Source organism: Stomoxys calcitrans, chromosome 2 (assembly GCF_963082655.1).
Source record: "Stomoxys calcitrans chromosome 2, idStoCalc2.1, whole genome shotgun sequence".
Taxonomy (NCBI): domain Eukaryota; kingdom Metazoa; phylum Arthropoda; class Insecta; order Diptera; family Muscidae; genus Stomoxys; species Stomoxys calcitrans.
Window position 1 is genome coordinate 175,737,259 of NC_081553.1, and position 19,031 is coordinate 175,756,289.

Here is a 19,031-nt window from a genome sequence, read left to right on the forward strand (position 1 = left end):
GACAGACGGACGGACATTTCTAGATCTTCCTAGGTTTTTTCGCTGATCAAGAATATATATACTTTATAGGGTCGGAAATGGATTTTTCGATGACAAAATGAGTATACTCTCATCCTTCGGTGGTAGGTATATAAATGTACATTATTTCACCCAAAGAAAGTAGGTCGAGCTAATGACCATGAAACTGAATGGCACCACAAATTTAAGGATTTCAATTGATAACTGAAAAGACATTGCCAGACCAAAGATGATTTGATCACAGACAACACGCATTCGGCATAGGTTGCTAGCGTGTAGAGTTTATCTTCAGTACCGTAGTGCTGCTCTCTAATCTCCCGTCTGTTTGCAGCGTCAAACTTAGTTCCACATGAAAATGACATATTTGATTTTAAGTTTGGCTATCTAAAGCTAATTCCTGCAGCCATGGGATCAATATGTCTTCATTCCACAATATCGCTTTCATCTCTCTATGCGATTTCATCGTTTCAAATGGCTGGCTTATTTCCGGAAAAAATCGGTTAGAATATGTTGCTTAAATTTAGTTTTTATTGATATTTCGCGTTGTTTTACATTACAATTCTAAAGGGTTCAATCGAATCAGTTTTTTTGCAAACAAACATAACATTGACATTGTCAACTGTGGTAGTTGTATTTGTTTTCCATTAGCATTGCTTAAAAAAATTCAACTTCCTCCAGAGCAAATGCCAGCAGTAGTCCATAAATTATGCAGTCCTTCATCGGCGAAATGACTGCAGCAATATCGCAGCTGCACTCTGCGATGTGTGCGACTCATAAGTGAACCATATCATTTGATAAGGTACCTGATGTAACTCATTGCCATACAGCAGCAGTGCAGAAATGATATTTGCTTTGACATTGTGTACCTTTAAAATGGGAATTCCGAAGAAGTTTTCCGTTTGTTGCTCTCCTTTTCGCAACAACATTAATCAACTTTTTTTGGTTCTGCTGAACATTTGCCGTTTTACCAGTTGGGGTCGACACATGTTTGCTTTGGCAAATGTATGCACATCCACCATACATGAAATTTAACGTTGAGCAGCAAGAGTAGCTTATAGGGTAAGAGTACCAGTCGCCAGCAGTTTTTTCATCCACCCTCCTTCCAAGTACGAATGTCCAATTCAATTGAAAATTGGTTTTTAAAATTCGAAATTTTGTTTTGTTTTGTTGTTTATATAAAAAGTTTATATTTCTTTTATTGAATTCTTCAACTTTGCGAAAAAAATGCTTTTTCATCAGTATTCGTCACCATTTTTCAATGCTCGGCCTGACATGTTCCTACAGTCGGCATATAGTATTTTAGTAAAGACAAATCTTGAGAACCCACCACCATGGATTCTACTAAAAATTAATACAAAATAAGTAAGAGGGTTCTAAGTTCGGCCGAATCTTATATACCCTCCACCATAGATCGCATTTGTCAAGTTCTTTGCGCGGCATCACTTTTCAGGCAAACAAAGAATAATGTTATGCTTTTGGAGCTATATATAATTACAGTACGATTCGGACCATAAATGAATTGAATGCTGACCATTGTAGAAGTCACTGTGTAATATTTCAGTCCATTCGGATAAGAATTGCGCCTTGTAGGAGTTCAAGGAGCAATATCAGGAGATGGGTTTATATGGAGCAAACTATAGATCGATTTAACAAAATTTCTGCCATATCAGATGAGAATTGCGCCCTCTTGAGGCTCAAGAACTCAAGATCCAAGATCGGTTTATATGGCAGCTATATCAGGGTATGTACCTATTTGCGCCATATTTAGCACAGTTGTTGGACGTCATGCAAAATGTCAGTTAAATCGGATGACAATTGCGCCCTCTAGCGGCTCAAGAAGTTTACATCCAAGATCGGTTTATATGGCAGCTATACCAGATTATGAACCAATTTGAACCATGCTTAGCACACTTGTTGCAAGTGATACCAAAACACCACGTGCAAAATTGTAGCCTAATTGGATAAGAATTGCGTCCTCTACTGGCTGAAGAAGTCAAGACCCAAGATCGGTTTATACGGCAGCCAAATTAGGTTACGCACCGATTTGAACCATACAGTTGCACAGTAGCACAGTTGTTGGAAGTGATACCAAAGCACCACTTGCGAAATTTCAGTCAAATCGGACGAGAATTGCGCCCTCTAGAGGCTCAAGAAATCAGGACCCATGATCGGTTTATATGGCAGCTATATCAAAACATGGACCGATTTGGCCCATTATCAATCCCAAACAACCTAAACTAATAAAAAGTATTTGTGCAAAATTTCAAGCGCCTAGCCTTACTCCTTCGATCAGTTTATCCAAGGTAAATTAGGTTAAAGTGACGGTCTGCCATCAGACTCACTTAGACGTTTTCGTCCATTTCACAATGGAACAAAAGAAGGAAGATGCTTTCTGGTTTCTACCGTTTAACTATCCAGATTTTTTTAAAAAGCCCAACAACTTGCGAATGTTCACATGTGGAACACACACAAAGCAGATGTTCTATAGTCTCTTCTTCCTCGACGTCCTCACAGCTTGTGCAAAAGTCATTACTGGCAACCTTCAATCTGTCAGCATCTTTTCCGACACGACAGAGACCTGCCATGGCTGACACAATTAAGTGCGAAGCAGCCACTGCGGCTATGAGACTTAATCGAGGCGACGATGGGAAACCATGGAAGGAATGAACGATTTTTCCGATCGGATACCTGAGACGATACTTGAGGTTGAGTGCGAGGCATTGCCGCCAGAGGCACAATATTAAAGTAACGGAACTCTGCTTTTGGCATCTAGATACTCATAGTGAGAAGACTAGGCTTTTACTGAAAGGAAGTAAGAGGGAGTTCAGTATAGCTTCTGTATCATAACGGGACACATAGGACTACGAGCTCACTTATGTAAAATCGGTGCTGCAAGTGATAGCATGTGTAGGGCATGTGAGGAAGATGAGGAGATGTTGAAGCATTTCCTATTTCATTGCCTGGCTTTCGCGTCAAATGGGCCAAATCGGTCCATGTTTTGATATAGCTGCCAGATAAACCGATCTTGGGTATTGACTTCTGGAGCCACTACAGTGCGCAATTCTTGTGTTTTGTTATGATACCCAACAACTGTGCCAAGTATGGTTCAAATCGGTCAATAAACTGATATAGCTGTCATATAAACCGATCTTGGGTCTTGACTTCTTGAGCCTCTAGAGGGAGCAATTCTGATCCGATTGTAATGAAATTTTGCACGACGTATTTTGTTGTGACATCCAACAACTGTGCCAAGTATGGTTCAAATCGGTCCTTAAACTGATATAGCTGCCATATAAACAGATCTGGGGTCTTGACTTCTTGAGCCTCTAGAGTGCGCAACTCTTATCCGATTGGAATGAAATTTTGCACGTGGTGTTTTGGTATCACTTCCAACAACTGTGCCAAGCATCGTACAAATCGGTTTATAACCTGATATAGCTGTCATATAAACCGATCTGGGGACTTAACCTCTTGAGCTTCTAGAGGGCGCAATTCCTATGTGATTTGGCTGAAATTTTGCATGACGTATTTTATTCTTACTTTCAACAAATGTTTCAAATAAGGTTCAAATCGGTTCATAGCCTGATATAGCTGCCATATAAACCGATCTGGGGTTTTGACTTCTTGAGCCTCTAGAGGTCGCAATTATTAATCGGATACTAATTGCAACCTCTGTTGCCTGAAATTTTGGACGACGGATCCACTCATGACCGTCAACATACGTGATTATTATGGTCTGAATAGGTCAATAGCCTGATACCAGCCAGCTCCCACATAAATCGATCTCTCTATTTTATTTCTTGAGCCCCCAAAGGGCGCAATTTTTATTCGAATTGGCTGACATTTTACACAGGTCTCCAACATAAAATTGAATTGTTGTCCAAACCGGACCATATCTTGATATCGCTCTAATAGCAGAGCAAATCTTTTCTTATATCCTTTTTTGCCTAAGAACAGATGCCGGGAAAAGAACTTTACAAATGCGATCCATGGTGGAGGGTATATAAGATTCGGCCCGGCCGAACTTAGCACGCTTTTATTTATTATATAGAGCGCACAACAAGCCGATTACTGGCTTATATGTATTTGCATAGAGGCATGGGGGATTATTATCCGCACCTAACCTAACCTAACCTAACATAATGGTTCAAGCACACAACCAGTCGACAGACTAACGAATGAGGAAGGGACTGATAAACCAGAGGGATGCTCGGTTCCCGGTCTTAATAAAAGGTGGGGTTCCGATTTAGATTCAGACAGCGACAATGTCAATGAAACATCGGGAGATGAGGACAGCGGGATGACGACAATAATAAGCGAGGACCTTGCTCTAGCAAGAAGGCTGAGAAAATGATCCAGGGCACGAGAAGAAGACGGAGGAATATGCACCGGCAGCGCAATCGGTCAAAAGCGCAGGATGTCGAAAGGGATAGAACAGACATTCCAAGCACTCCGACGGAATTCATCTGGCCTGTATTTTCACAACGTGCCTGGGATATGCATGTACTGCGAAAGCCTGGCAAGAGGCAAGGGTGGTAATTATACCCAAGCCATGCAAGGTAGGTTTGTCGACACCAAAGGCCTACAGGCTTATAAGCATTCCATCGTTTCAACTCAAAACCATGGTACGCATTGTGGATACCATGATGTGTAGTAGGACACGCCACAGGGGGACATTTTATCACCACTCCTATGGGTGACCACCATAAGTAACATATTATGGTAGCAGACTGAGGAGGGATTGCTACGCAGACGATGTTATAATACTTCGTAGTGGTAAGGATCCAAGTTAGCTATGTAGAAGGGCCGAAAGTGTCTTGCATAGGGCATAGGACTTGCCTAGACCCAGGGTTCTTAATGTTAACCCAGAGAAGGCTGAAATATGCCTGTTCATGCGGAAAACGAAGGTGGGCCAATTAGAGGCACCACATTTCCTCGATAAGACGATTTCGATATCTGACAAGGTCAAATACTTAGGTATGATCTTAGACAGGAAACTGAATTGGAAGTGTCATAATCAGGAGCGTACTGAGAAGTTTCACATATGTTGGGTACTATACGAGGATAGTCCACTGGCTCTACAGGAGCGTGATAAGAACAATACTTATTTACGGCTCAGTAGTTGGTGGACTGCGATGGAGAAAAAGTGAAAAGTAAGGGTTATACAACAAGTTCAGGGAACATGTTGTCTTGACATAGTCGGAGCGATAAAAACCACGCCCACTGGTGCATTGAAGACTATTCTAGATATCCGACCCATAGATATACAGATTAAGTATGAGACAGCCACTGCTCATATACGATGGCAGAATGGTTAGAGGATAGGAGCATGTCACATTATCGTGGAATAATAATGTCGACAATAGGAAACCTGAAAGGAATTTCCGGTCGGATTTTTGAGATGACAATTGAGGCCGAGTGAGATGCAATGCTGCCAGCGGCACAGTCTTAGATTGATGGAACCCTAGCATTGCCATCTGGAATATCATGCCACACGGATAGATTCCATTAAATTTCGTTCGACGAAACATTTCAAGTGTTTTTGTAGTTTCTTTTAGACCAACACCATGGCGTTTAGCAACGCCTCCACAATTATTATAACAACTTCTGGTGCGATACGCAAGCTTTTTGTTTACTTTGTGGTGTTTTAGTTCGCCAACAAGAGGCGAACGCCTGGGTTCGACTCCTGCCGAAAACAGCACAAACAATTTCAACGGTATTTGACTTTGCTTAGGCTTATAAGGCGAGTTTCATTTCCAAGAGGTGGATTACACTGCCGATGGCACGCACATTCATTGTGAGAAAAATGTTGCCCTCGCAGCTATACTCTTGGGTTTTTAATGATTTTATTTTCAGAGATATCTAGTTTTTTGCCAAACCAGTAGACCTTCAAACTTAAAAATATAGAAATGGTCTCATTATAAATCTCAAGCCTCATTAAGCATCATCATTTAACATTAGAATTTAGTTGTTGATTTTAAAAAGTCCAAGACTATGAACATTGACATCACCTGTTCTAGCAGCAAAACTTTCTAAATAACTGCTTTACATGCAAAACTTTTCCAATTATCCTTGAATGAATGAAAATGAAGACGATATGGTTTTAAGCTGTGTCCACTTATTTTCAGACGGTCATAGCAAATGATTCGTAACCAATGATGAACGATTTCTTTCTCTTTTCTTTCCAGAGATTTTCTAACAGAGTGTCTATTTCCATCGCCCACACGACCTTATGAACTACCATGGGAACAGAAGACTATCTGGGCTTTGGTCTTTGGTTTCATGCTGTTTGTGGCGATTGCGGGCAATTGCATTGTGCTGTGGATAGTAACAGGTAAGATTAACGATTTCATATTGGGATTTTCCTTACCGTGAGAGAAAAAAAAGCAGGGCTATTATCAACTTTGCAAAACATGCCTAGTCCATTAGGCATATTGAAAACTCAAACAATGTTGCCTTCGCTTTTAATTGTCATACTGACTTAATCTCGTTAAAAATTTGCAGACTAGTTTAACTTTCTTGTTACTGGTGTTACTCTTCTTATAATACCCACTAGGCATTTAAAATCGAATAGAAAAGACGACAGCTCTCAAGGTTTTAATGCCTGAACAATGTTAATTTCAAATGTGTCGCCTAACATCAGAGATACTTTTGTCGTATCAACTGGTGTTGTTCAATTAAACTTTAGCTCAATGATAAAGAAATGAGGTGTGGCATAAACCATGGGGGATACCCAATCTTAGTTCCTCCATCATCTCAATTGTGGACATTGTGGTGTAACCTGGGGTAACTGCCTTTAAAATCCCTTAAAGGTAGTGAGGTAACATCCATATGGTTTTTATAGTTGTTTACCATAAAACATGGTTAAGGCGGCGGGCAAATATCCTGCCATGAAGAATATAACCAAAAACTCTAAAGTTAGACAGAAATAGCAATTCGGACCAGAAAGGCATAGGGAGAGCAAAATAACGCCTAAGGGCAACTCATTGTATCAAAGATGCAGTGATACGAGACATTAGTATTGATTCTGGATTTGTGGTAAGTTGGAGACTAAAGCAACATAGCTCCAGATTTACACCACTTAATGAGAGACTATCATTATCATATTAGCCTATGACCAGAGAGAAGATAAGGACAAACAAACCAAGGATATAGGAAATTATTTTAAATTTTCGTTAGTTGGAGTTACGTATGCTCGAATTTCGCAATTTTCTTTTCTTTTAGACAAAACTTAACACAGTTTCTTTGATCCGTTTTTATACCCTCCACCATTAGATGGGGGGTATACTAATTTCGTCATTCTGTTTGTAACTACTCGAAATATTCGTCTGAGACCCCATAAAGTGTATATATTCTTGATCGTCGTGACATTTTATGTCGATCTAGCCATGTCCGTCCGTCTGTCCGTCCGTCCGTCCGTCCGTCTGTCTGTCGAAAGCACGCTAACTTCCGAAGGAGTAAAGCTAGCCGCTTGAAACAAATACTTCTTATTAGTGTAGGTCGGTTGGTATTGTAAATGGGCCATATCGGTCCATGTCTTGACTTCTTGAGCCTCTAGAGTGCGCAATTCTTATCCGATTGGAATGAAATTTTGTACGGCGTGTTTTTTTATGATATCCAACAACTGTGCCAAGTATGGTTTAAATCGGTTTATAACCTGATATAGCTGCCATATAAACCGATCTTGGGTCTTGACTTCTTGAGCCACTACAGTGCGCAATTCTTATCCGATTGTAATGAAATTTTGCACGACGCGTTTTGTTATGATACCCAACAACTGTGCCAAGTATGGTTCAAATCGGTTCATAACCTGATATAGCTGCCATATAAACCGACCTTGGGTCTTGACTTCTTGAGCCTCTAGAGTGCGCAATTCTTATCCGATTGAAATGAAATTTTGCACAACGTGTTTTGTTATTATATCCAACAACTGTGCCAAGTATGGTTCAAATCGGTCCATAACCTGATATAGCTGCCATATAAACCGATCTGGGGTCTTGACTTCTTGAGCCTCTAAAGGGCGCAATTCTTATCCGATTGGAATGGAATTTCGCACGACGTGTTTTGTTATGATACCCAACAACTGTGCCAAGTATGGTTTAAATCGGTCCATAACCTGATATAGCTGCCATATAAACCGATCTTGGGTCTTGATTTTTTGAGCCTCTAGAGTGCGCAATTCTTATCCGATTGGAATGAATTTTTGGCACCAAGTATTTCGTTATGATATCCAACAACTGTGCCAAGTATGGTTGAAATCGGTCCATAACCTGATATAGCTGTCATATAAACAGATCTGGGGATCTTGACTTCTTGAGCTTCTAGAGGGAGCAATTCCTATCCGATTTGGCTGAAATTTTGCATGACGTATTTTATTTTTACTTTCAACAACTGTGTCAAATAAGGTTCAAATCGGTTCATAACCCGATATAGCTGCCGTATAAAGCGATCTGGGATCTTGACTTCTTGACCCCTAGAAGTCGCAATTATTATCCGATATGCCTGAAATTTTGTACGACGGATCCTCTCATGGCCATCAACAAACGTGTTTATTATGGTCTGAATCGGTCTATAGCCCGATACAGATCCCATATAAATCGATCTCTCTATTTTACTTCGTGAGCTCCAATGGGCGCAATTCTTATACGAATTGGCTGAAATTTTACACAGGTCTCCAACAAATAATTTAATTGTGGTCCGAACCGGACCGTATCTTGATATCGTTTTAATATCAGAGCAACTCTTTTCTTATATCCTTTTTTGCCTAAGAAGAGATGCCGGGAAAAGAACTCGACAAATGCGATCCATGGTGGAGGGTATATAAGATTCGGCCCGGCCGAACTTAGCACGCTTTTACTTGTTTTTATACCCTCCACCATAAGATGGGGGGTATACTAATTTCCTCATTCTGTTTGTAACTACTCGAAATATTCGTCTGAGACCCCATAAAGTATATATATTCTTGATCGTCGTGACATTTTATGTCGATCTAGCCATGTCCGTCCGTCTGTCCGTCCGCCCGTCCGTCCGTCCGTCCGTCCGTCCGTCTGTCTGTCGAAAGCACGCTAACTTCCGAAGGAGTAGAGCTAGCCGCTTGAAATTTTGCACAAAATTTCTTATTAGTGTAGGTCGGTTGGTATTGTAAATGAGCCATATCGGTCCATGTTTTGATATAGCTGCCATATAAACCGATCTTGGGTCTTGACTTCTTGAGCCTCTAGAGTGCGCAATTCTTATCCGATTGGAATGTAATTTTGCACGACGTGTTTTGTTATGATGTCCAACATTTGTGCCATGTATGGTTCAAATCGGTTCATAATCTGATATAGCTGCCATATAAACCGATCTTGGGTCTTGACTTCTTGAGCCTCTAGAGTGCGCAATTCTTATCCGATTGGAATGAAATTTTGCACGACGTGTTTCGTTATTATATCCAACAACTGTGCCAAGTATGGTTCAAATCGGTCCATAACCTGATATAGCTGTCATATAAACCGATCTTGGGTCTTGACTTCTTGAGCCTCTAGAGTGCGCAATTCTTATCCGATTTGAATGAAATTTTGCACGACGTGTTTTGTTATGATATCCAACATTTGTGCCAAGTATGGTTCAAATCGGTTCATAATTTGATATAGCTGCCATATAAACCGATCTGGGGTCTTGACTTCCTGAGCCTCTAGAGTGCGCAATTCTTATCCGATTGGAATGAAATTTTGCACTACGTGTTTTGTTATGATATCCAATAACTGTGCCAAGTGTGGTTCAAATCGGTCTATAACCTGATATAGCTGTCATATAAACCGATATTGGGTCTTGACTTCTTGGGCCTCTAGAGAGCGAAATTCTGATGATTTGCCTGAAATTTTGTACGACGGATCCTCTCATGGCCATCAACATGCGTGTTTATTATGGTCTGAATCGGTCTATAGCCCGATACAGCTCCCATATAAATCGATCTCTCTATTTTACTTTTTGAGCCCCCAAAGGGCGCAATTCTTATTCGAATTGGCTGACATTTTACACAGGTCTCCAACATATAATTTAATTGTGGTCTAAACCGGATCATATCTTGATATCGCTCTAATAGCAGGTTTTTTCTTTCTTTCTTTTCTTATATAATTTTTTGCCTAAGAAGAGATGCCGGGAAAAGAACTGACAAATGCGCTCCATGGTGGAGGGTATATAAGATTCGGCCCGGCCGAACTTAGCACGCTTTTACTTGTTTTTTTTTTCAAATAGTAAAATTTCGAAGAGCACACCAGACACGACTAAACTTTTTATCTGTCAAACACAAAGTGACAATCCAAAATGGCTAATATTACCAACATATGTAACAAAAAAAAATTTCAACGGTGGTTTTCACCTCCTTATGCTGGCAACATTTGTGATTTACTATGCCATATAAAACTTCTCTTCAAAGAGGTGTCGCACTGCGGCGCACCGTTCGGACTCGGCTATAAAAAAATCCCTTATCATTGAGTTTAAACTTGAATCGAAAAACTTTCATTGATGTGTGAGAAGTGTGCCCCTACTCGGTTCCTGGGTAAATTTTTACTCCACTCCCAAATACATTTCTTTTGAGTCCTATATTATCGTACTGGTAAATACTTGCGGTTTAGAGAGACACTTGGCCCTTAATGTAAATATACGCTTCGTGCTCTACTTTCAAATACATTTTATATGAGCCCTATTATGGCATGATCGGTAAATAAATTCTGTTTGCGGGTGGCATGGACCCCAGGGACTTTGTTTTGACTGTGAGAGTGCAAAAAAATTTCGAACGAATCGTATTACCAATCTCCGAGATCTGGTGGTTTTGAAAATTAGGGTAATGAGAAGTGCTTTTTAGGGAAGGGATGGCACTCAGACATTTCGACTCAAATATGGATATTAAATCCATTTAATGTGAGCCCCATATTGCCATGGTCAGTAAATATGAGATGTATGGATGTATGGTGTTTTGGGTCTGGGGCTGCCACCGGAACTTTGCCCTGAAAATAGATATCAAATTCGTTTTTTACTCCCAAGTACCGTTGAATTGAGCTCCATATTGCAATAATCGGAAATGAAGTTCAGCTTAGGGGGCGCTTTAGGGCGTACCCCCAAACACATGGATAGAAAATTGGATATAAAATTCCTTTTTTATTCTCAAATACCTTTTATTTGAGTCCCATATTGTCATAATGGGTTAATCAACCTATTTGACTTATTTTTGGAAAGAAAAGCGCCACTTAGACTTGAACACAAATTTTAATGTCATTTTCGTAATCTTCTCCCAAATACCTTTCATTTGAGTCCCATATAGACATGGTTGACTAATATGCCCATTTGGGGGTACTATATAACAACTATATCCAAATATGGTCCGTTGAAGAACTTAACCTGCATGCAGCAAAACGATGTATCTCTGCTAAATTTCAGATCAATATTTCAATTTTTGAAAGCAGTTGAGTGATTACAACAGACGAACGCACAGGCGGACGGACAGATGGACGGACAGACACGGACATCGTTAAATCGTCTTAGAATTGTACAACGATCCGAAATATATATACTTTGTAGGGTCGGAAATGGATATTTCAAATGACTAAATGAATATACCCCTGTCCTGTGGTGGTAGGTATGAAAAAGAACAAGTCAGAGCGTGCTAAGTTCGGCCGGGCCGAACCTTATATACCCTCCACCACGGTTGTATCTGTCGAGTTTTTTGCGCAGTATCTGTTTTTAGGCAAACAAAGTATAATGAATATGGATGGAGGAGCAGCTATATCAAGTTATAGTCCGGGGCTCAAGAAGCGAATTCGGGAGATCGGTTTATATGGGAGCTGTATCAAGCAATAGATCGATTCAGACCATATTGAACACGTACGTTGAAGGCCATGGGAGGAGCCGTTGTACAAAATTTCAGGCAAATCGGATAGTAATTGCGCCCTCTAGAGGCTCAAGAAGTCAAGATCCAAGATCGGTTTATATGGCAGCTATATTAGGTTATGGACCGATTAAGACCATACTATTCACAGTTGTTGGAAGTTATATCAAAACACTATGTGCAAAATTTCAGTCAAATCGGATGAGAATTGCGCCCCCTAGAGGCTCAAGAAGTCAAGATCCAAGATCGGTTTATATGACAGGCGTACTATTCACAGTTGTTGAAAGTTATACCAAAACACTATGTGCAAAATTTCAGTCAAATCGGATAAGAATTGCGCCCTCTAGAGGCTCAAGAAGTCAAGACCCAAGATCGGTTTATATGGCGCTATATCGGGTTATGCACCGATTTGAACCATACTTGGAAGTGATATCAAAACACTATGAGCGAAATTTCAGTCAAATCGGACCAGAATTGCGCCCTCTAGAGGCTCAATAAGTCCCAAGATCGGTTTATATGGCAGCTATATCAAAACATGGACCGATTGGTCCCATTTACAATCCCAAACGATCTACACTAATAAGAAGTATTTGTGCAAAATTTCAAGCAGGTAGCTTTACTCTTTCGGAAGTTAGCGTGCTTTCGACAGACAGACGGACGGACGGACAGACGGACGGACGGACAGACGGACGGACATTGCTAGATCGACATAAAATGTCGCGACGATCAAGAATATATATACTTTATGGGGTCTTAGACGCATATTTCGAGGTGTTACAAACAAAATGACGAAATTAGTATACCCCCATCCTATGGTGGAGGATATAACAAGATTTCTGTTAACGAGGCGTAATAGTTAGGGCAAACGATTTTTTCGTGAACAAATTTAACTAAACGTTTTTCGTTATAAGTTATAGAATTTCAGAACAGGACTTGGCGGAGCTTGCTATACACCCAAAAATCCTGGGGAATAACCCTCGACAACTGCCTCTCAATGTCGGCCCACGCTATTAAAATCTGCGAAAGGTCAAGAAACAGGAACAGAATCCTCAAATCATTGGCAGGTAGCAACTGGACAAGGAAGCCCTACTGACGGGTCACCGGTTATAAACTATGCGACACGATATGGACGTCGGGTGTGTGCGAAAACTACAGTCCTGTCAAACGTGGCACCAAGGACCATCGCAGGGTGTCACCAGAGGGCGTACACCGTCCGTCTACACGAGGAAGCTAATTTTCTGCATAAAAAAAAGCATAGCATCATCGTATATCAAAACTTGCAAAACATTAAAGTTTTTATTTGTTAATGGCAATGAGCATGACATTCCTTATATCAATTTTCCATCTATGCTCAGGAAAGTAAATATAACTTGCAAACTACCCACATAACTTTCGAAACACAAACTCTACACTTCGTTCATATAAACATGCATAAAACTTTTACACATATTAAGTTCTTTCATATGGGTACAAAAATAGATGGATTCAATGTCAGTTGTAAAGTTTTTATTTGTGTAAATAGATGGAGATATTATAGCTATGTAGGTTTTAATGGTCCATATACAGTTACCTTTTATGGTTGATTAAATATATAACTATACCAGAAGTAAGAACGCATTAAGTTCGGCCATGTCGATCTGAATACCCACCTGCACTGAGCGTCTTTACTCATTTAGAGAGAATGTTTATACCCACCAAGATAAATTGATATAGGTGGGTGCAGTTAACCAACAACAAGAAGTAAAAAGGCGTTACGTTCGGCCTGACCGAACTTTGGATACCCACCACATCGGGTATATATGTAAACCATCTTTCGTCATAATCCGGTGAGAAATGCATAACTTATGCCCCCATAGCAGCTTTATCGACATAAGGTCCGATTTGGACCAAATTCGACACGGATATTGAGTGGTCTATTAAGTAAAAGTCATTGTTCAATTTGTAAAACAAAATATTGGTATTTTTGGTAGCCATATCCAAATATAGACCGATCAGAACTATATACGACACGGGTGTCGAAAAGCCTAACATAGATCACTGTGTCAGATTTCAGCGAAATCGGATTACAAATGTGCCTTTTATGAGGACAAGATTTTAAATCGAGAGATCGGTTTAAATGGCAGCTGTATCAAAATCTGAACCGATCTGGACCAAATTGAAGAGGGCTGACGAAGGGCCTAACACAACTCACTTTCCAAAGTTTCGGCGAAATCGGACATAAATGTGCCTTTTATGGGCCCAAAACCTTAAATCGAGAGATCGGTCTATAAGGCAGCTATATCCAAATCTGGACCGATCTGGGCCAAATCGCAGAAAGTTGTCGAAGAACCTAACTTAACTCACTGTCCCAAATTTCGGCGAAATCAGACAATAAATGCGTCTTTTACGGGCACAAGACCTTAAATCGCGAGATCGGTCTATATGGCAGCTATTTCCAAATATATCCTAATCGGGACCAATCTGGGCCAAATTGAAGAAGGATATCGATTGGCCTAACATAACTCACTGTTCCAAATCTCAGCAAAATCAAATAATAAATGCGACTTTTATGGGCCAAAGACCCTAAATCGGCGGATCGGTATATATGGGGGCTATATGAAGATATGTTCCGATATATCCTATCTTCGAATTTAACCACCTTATGGACAAAAAAAGAATCTGTGCAAAGTTTCAGCTCAATATCTCTAGTTCTACAGAATGTAGCGTGATTTCGACAGACAGACGGACGGACATGTTTAGATAGTCTTAGATTTTTACGCTGATCAAGAATATATATACTTTATAGGGTCGGAAATGGATATTTCGATATGTTGCAAACGAAATGACAAAATTAATATACTCCCATCCTTCAGTGGTGGGTATAAAAATGTAAGGGCGAGCTGAGAAAGGCTAAGCACAAATCCTGGGTGGAAATCAGTAGATCCTTGGAGGATACATCTGAGGCACGTCATCGCGTATGCTGTTGATGTGCAATTGCAGTTATGCGAAAGATTCCCAGCACTCCAAGTTATATATACTCCAGGTAGCTCTACGTGCAATAGCGAAGTGTTTTTTTGGACAGGGAATAGAACTGAAAATGCAACATTTTGTAAAGGGCAAGAATGGAACTCTTGCTCTTTACACTTGCCAGAGTGCCATTGGCAAAATTTGGGGGTTTAGACGGCGCGTCATGCATTGAGTATGTATTGCAGTTGTCAGACCTATTATGCTAATACGGTGTTGCAATCTGGCGGACGGGGCTTCAAAAGTCCTCCAACTGTTTAATACTCAACCGGATTCAAAGGATGGCTTGTTTGTGCCTCACAGCCGCACTGAGGACGACATCATCTGATGCACCGAATTTAATGCTACATCTAATGCCTCTGCACATTGTCGCTAGACAAAATGCTGCAACCACTGCCGTGAGGCTAAGGGAACTTTCTCTTTGGTCATGTTGCAGGCAAGGACTCTGTGGTATCCTTGCCGATTTTTGATAAAAAAAAGTACTGTACCGCTGTTTCTGAGGCCACCGTAGCGCAGAGGTTAGCGTGTCCGCCTATGACGCTGAACGCCTGGGTTCGAATCCTGGCGAGACCATCAGCAAAATTTTCAGCGGTGGTTTTCCCTTCTAATGCTGGCAACATTTATGAGGTATTATGCCTTGTAAAACTACTCTCCAAAAAGGTGTCGCACTGCGGCACGCCGTTCGGACTCGGCTTTAAAAAGGAGACCCCTTATCATTGAGCTTAAACTTGAATCGGACTGCACTCATTGATATGTGAGAATGTTAATGGGCAAAATTTGCAATTTACCGCTATTCCAGATAGAACCGATTAGAAATACGATATTCCTGGGAATAGAAGTTAAATAGACTTCTATATGGAGGTGCTGTGAAATCAAAAGAGGTAGCATTTAGGACTTGGCGTCTGAACAAAAATTCCAATACCGAAATGCTGCGCAAATAGACAAGAACTTCGTGTGCCAAAGTACTCAGACACGAAAAGTTTCTTTACGAACAGCATCTTCGTGCCAAAGTTATTGGTTCTCCGAGATGAATCAAGAGCTTTTGATCATTCGTAAAAAGAGTAAAGGGCAACCCATCGCCAATCCCAACTATTGTTAAGGATGATCAGGTGTTCACTGACCCACTTGATGAGGCTAATCTACTGGCTGAGATGTTTGCAGGAAATTCTTCCTTGCCGTTTAGCAATCAACCACTTCCCGTGATTGAAAGTGTACCTAGTTCGATGCCTCAGATATTCTTTCGAACACGTGGAGTCAAAAGGTTCCTTGCGGATCTCAAGGTTAATGAATCTCCGGGTCCGGTCGATTTATATCGAGCTTTCTCAGAGATCGCACTAAACGAGTTGTTGTAGGTGGGTTCTCATCAGATGAGTATACATTGACCGCAGGTGTGCCACAAGGCTCTGTCCTTTCCCCTTCCCTTTTTATACCCTCCACCATAGGATGGGGGTATACTTATTTCGTCATTTTGTTTGTAACACCTCGAAATATGCGTCTGAGATCCCATAAAGTATATATATTCTTGATCGTCATGTTATTCTAAGTCGATCTAGCCATGTCCGTCCGTCCGTCGGTCCGTCCGTCTGTCTGTCGAAAACAAGCTATCTTTCGAAGGAGTAAAGGTAGCCGCTTGAAATTTTGCATAAATATCTTTTATTTGACTAGGTCGGTTGGGATTAAAAATGGGCCAAATCGGTCCATGTTTTGATATAGCTGCCATATAAGCCGATCTTGGGTCTTGACTTCTTGAGCCTCTAGAGGGCACAATTCTTATCCGACTTTATTGAAATTTTGAACGTAGTGTTTTGGTTTACGTCAGTCCATGTTTTGATATAGCTGCCATATAAATCTTGGGTCTTGACTTCTTGAGCCTCTAGAAGGCGCAATTCTAATCCGATTTTATTGAAATTTTGCACGAAGTGTTTTGGTAGCACTTCCAACAACTACTCTTAATATGGTTAAAATCGGTTCATGCTTTGATATAGCTGCCATATAAACCGATCTTGGGTCTTGACTTCTTGAGCCTCTAGAGGGTGCAATTTTCGTCCGATTTAACTTGCACGTAATGTTTTGGTATCACTTTCAACAACTGTGCTAAGTATGATTCAAATCGGTTCATAATCTGTTATAGCTGTCATATAAACCGATCTTGGAACTTGACTTCTTGAGCTAATAGAACGGGAAATTCTCATCCGATTTGGCTGAAATTTTGCATGAGGTGTTCTATTTTCCAACAACTGTGCTAAGTATGGCGTAAATCGGTATAGATCCTGATATAGCTATCATATAAACCGATCTGGGATCTTGACTTCTTGAACCTCTAGAGGGCGAAATTCTCATCCGATTTGGCAGAAATTTTGTACAACGGCTTCTCTTATGACCTTCAACATACGTGTCTAATATGGTCTGAATCGATCAGTAGCTTGATACAGCTCCCATATAAACCTATCTCCCGATTTTGCTTCTTGAGCCCCTACAAGGCGCAATTCTTATCCGAATGAACTGAAATATTACACAATGACTTCTACAATGTTCAGCATTCATTTATGGTCCGATTGGGACTATAACATAATAAAGCTCCAATAGCATAACAGTTCTTATCCAATATTCTATGTTTGTCTAAAAAGAGACACCGCGCATAGAACCCGACAAATGCGATCAATGGTGGAGGGTATATAAGATTCGGCCTGGCTGAACTTATCACGCTCTTATTTGTTACTTGTTTTCATTGCAATTTGAAAAGATTGTTTTGCGGACATAAGTTTGAAGTGAACATGACATGTGCATGTTATTTGCTTAATATCGATTTTATGGCAACATCTGCATATAACACTATTCTCACACCTAAAATATGATTAAAGACGTAACAATAGTACCGCCAACAGAAATTTCAGCTGGAGGTTTCATTTATAGATTGGAACAAATGTAATTCTCAATATTTTGATTTATTACCACAATCCCAACAAAGCCATTCATGAGTTGGACAGTCGTTACGGAAGCCAAAGTTTTTCACCATTGCATTCATTCCTCCATTATGTACTGTTTAGCAAATGGCATTGTCACATTCAATTCATAAAAGGAAACTCCTGCAATTGTTACCATCCAAGCGATGTGTAAACATTCATAGAATAATACTCTGACAACCACGGAAAACAACAAAAAATTTATTACAGCACCCATACAAAAAGTGGAATATTGCATAGTTAGTTTGCATAAGATAGTGTAATAGAAAAACTAGCGAATAAGATTTATGATAAATGGAGGACTGTTGAAAGTGGGAAAAATGAATAGTAAAAGGAAAATGGTTATTTCAATGGCGTAATACATTGTGCACTTCTACAACTACATTCAATGATGCGTTGTCAGCACAATTTCTCTTTCAAATTAGGTTACGTTTTAAACGGATTCAATCCTCATAGCTATTCCAGTACAGATACAAATGAAAAACAAGTAAAATGCCGTTAAGTTCGGCCGGGCCGAACTTGGGATACCCACCACCTTGGGTATATATGTAAACCACCTTATGTCAAAATCCGATGAAAAATGCATACCTTCTGCCCCATAGCAGCTATAACTAAATATAGACCGATTTGGACAAAATATTAATAAGTACAAGTCATTGTTCAATTGTGTATAACTAAATATTGGTCTTTTAAGTAGCTATATCTAAAAATAAACCCATCTGAAAAATATACAACACTAATGTCAAAAAGCTTTACATAAGTCACTGTATCAAATTTCGGTGAAATTGGATTATAAATGCGCTTTTGATGGAGCCAAGATTTCAAATCGAGAGATCGGTTTATGTGGCAGCTATATCCAAATCTGGATCGATTTGGGCCAAGTTTCAGAAAAATTTCGAAGAGCCTTACACTACTCACGGTCCCAAATTTCGGCGAAATCGGTCAATGAATGCGCCATTTATGGCCTCAAAACCTGGAATCGATTTGAGACAAATTGAAGAAGAATGTCAAAGGGCCTAAAACAACTCACTGTACCAAATTTCGGCGACACCGGACAATAAATGCACTTTTTATGGGTCCAAAACCTTTAATGGAGAAATCGGTCTATATGGCAGCTATATCCAAATCTGAACCGATCTGTGCCATATTATAGAAGTATATCGAGGGACTTAACTTAA

General features: G+C 40.2%; 1 protein-coding gene across 1 annotated transcript in view; it reads left to right on the forward strand.

Annotated features, from left to right (window-relative positions):
• Positions 1 to 19,031, forward strand: part of LOC106089254 (tachykinin-like peptides receptor 86C) — a 130,652-nt gene that overhangs the window by 76,527 nt on the left and 35,094 nt on the right. Inside the window, exon 3 of the mRNA XM_059361702.1 lies at positions 6,207 to 6,352. Within this exon, the coding sequence (XP_059217685.1) occupies positions 6,207 to 6,352 (146 nt within the window). The remainder of the gene's footprint in view (positions 1 to 6,206; positions 6,353 to 19,031) is intronic.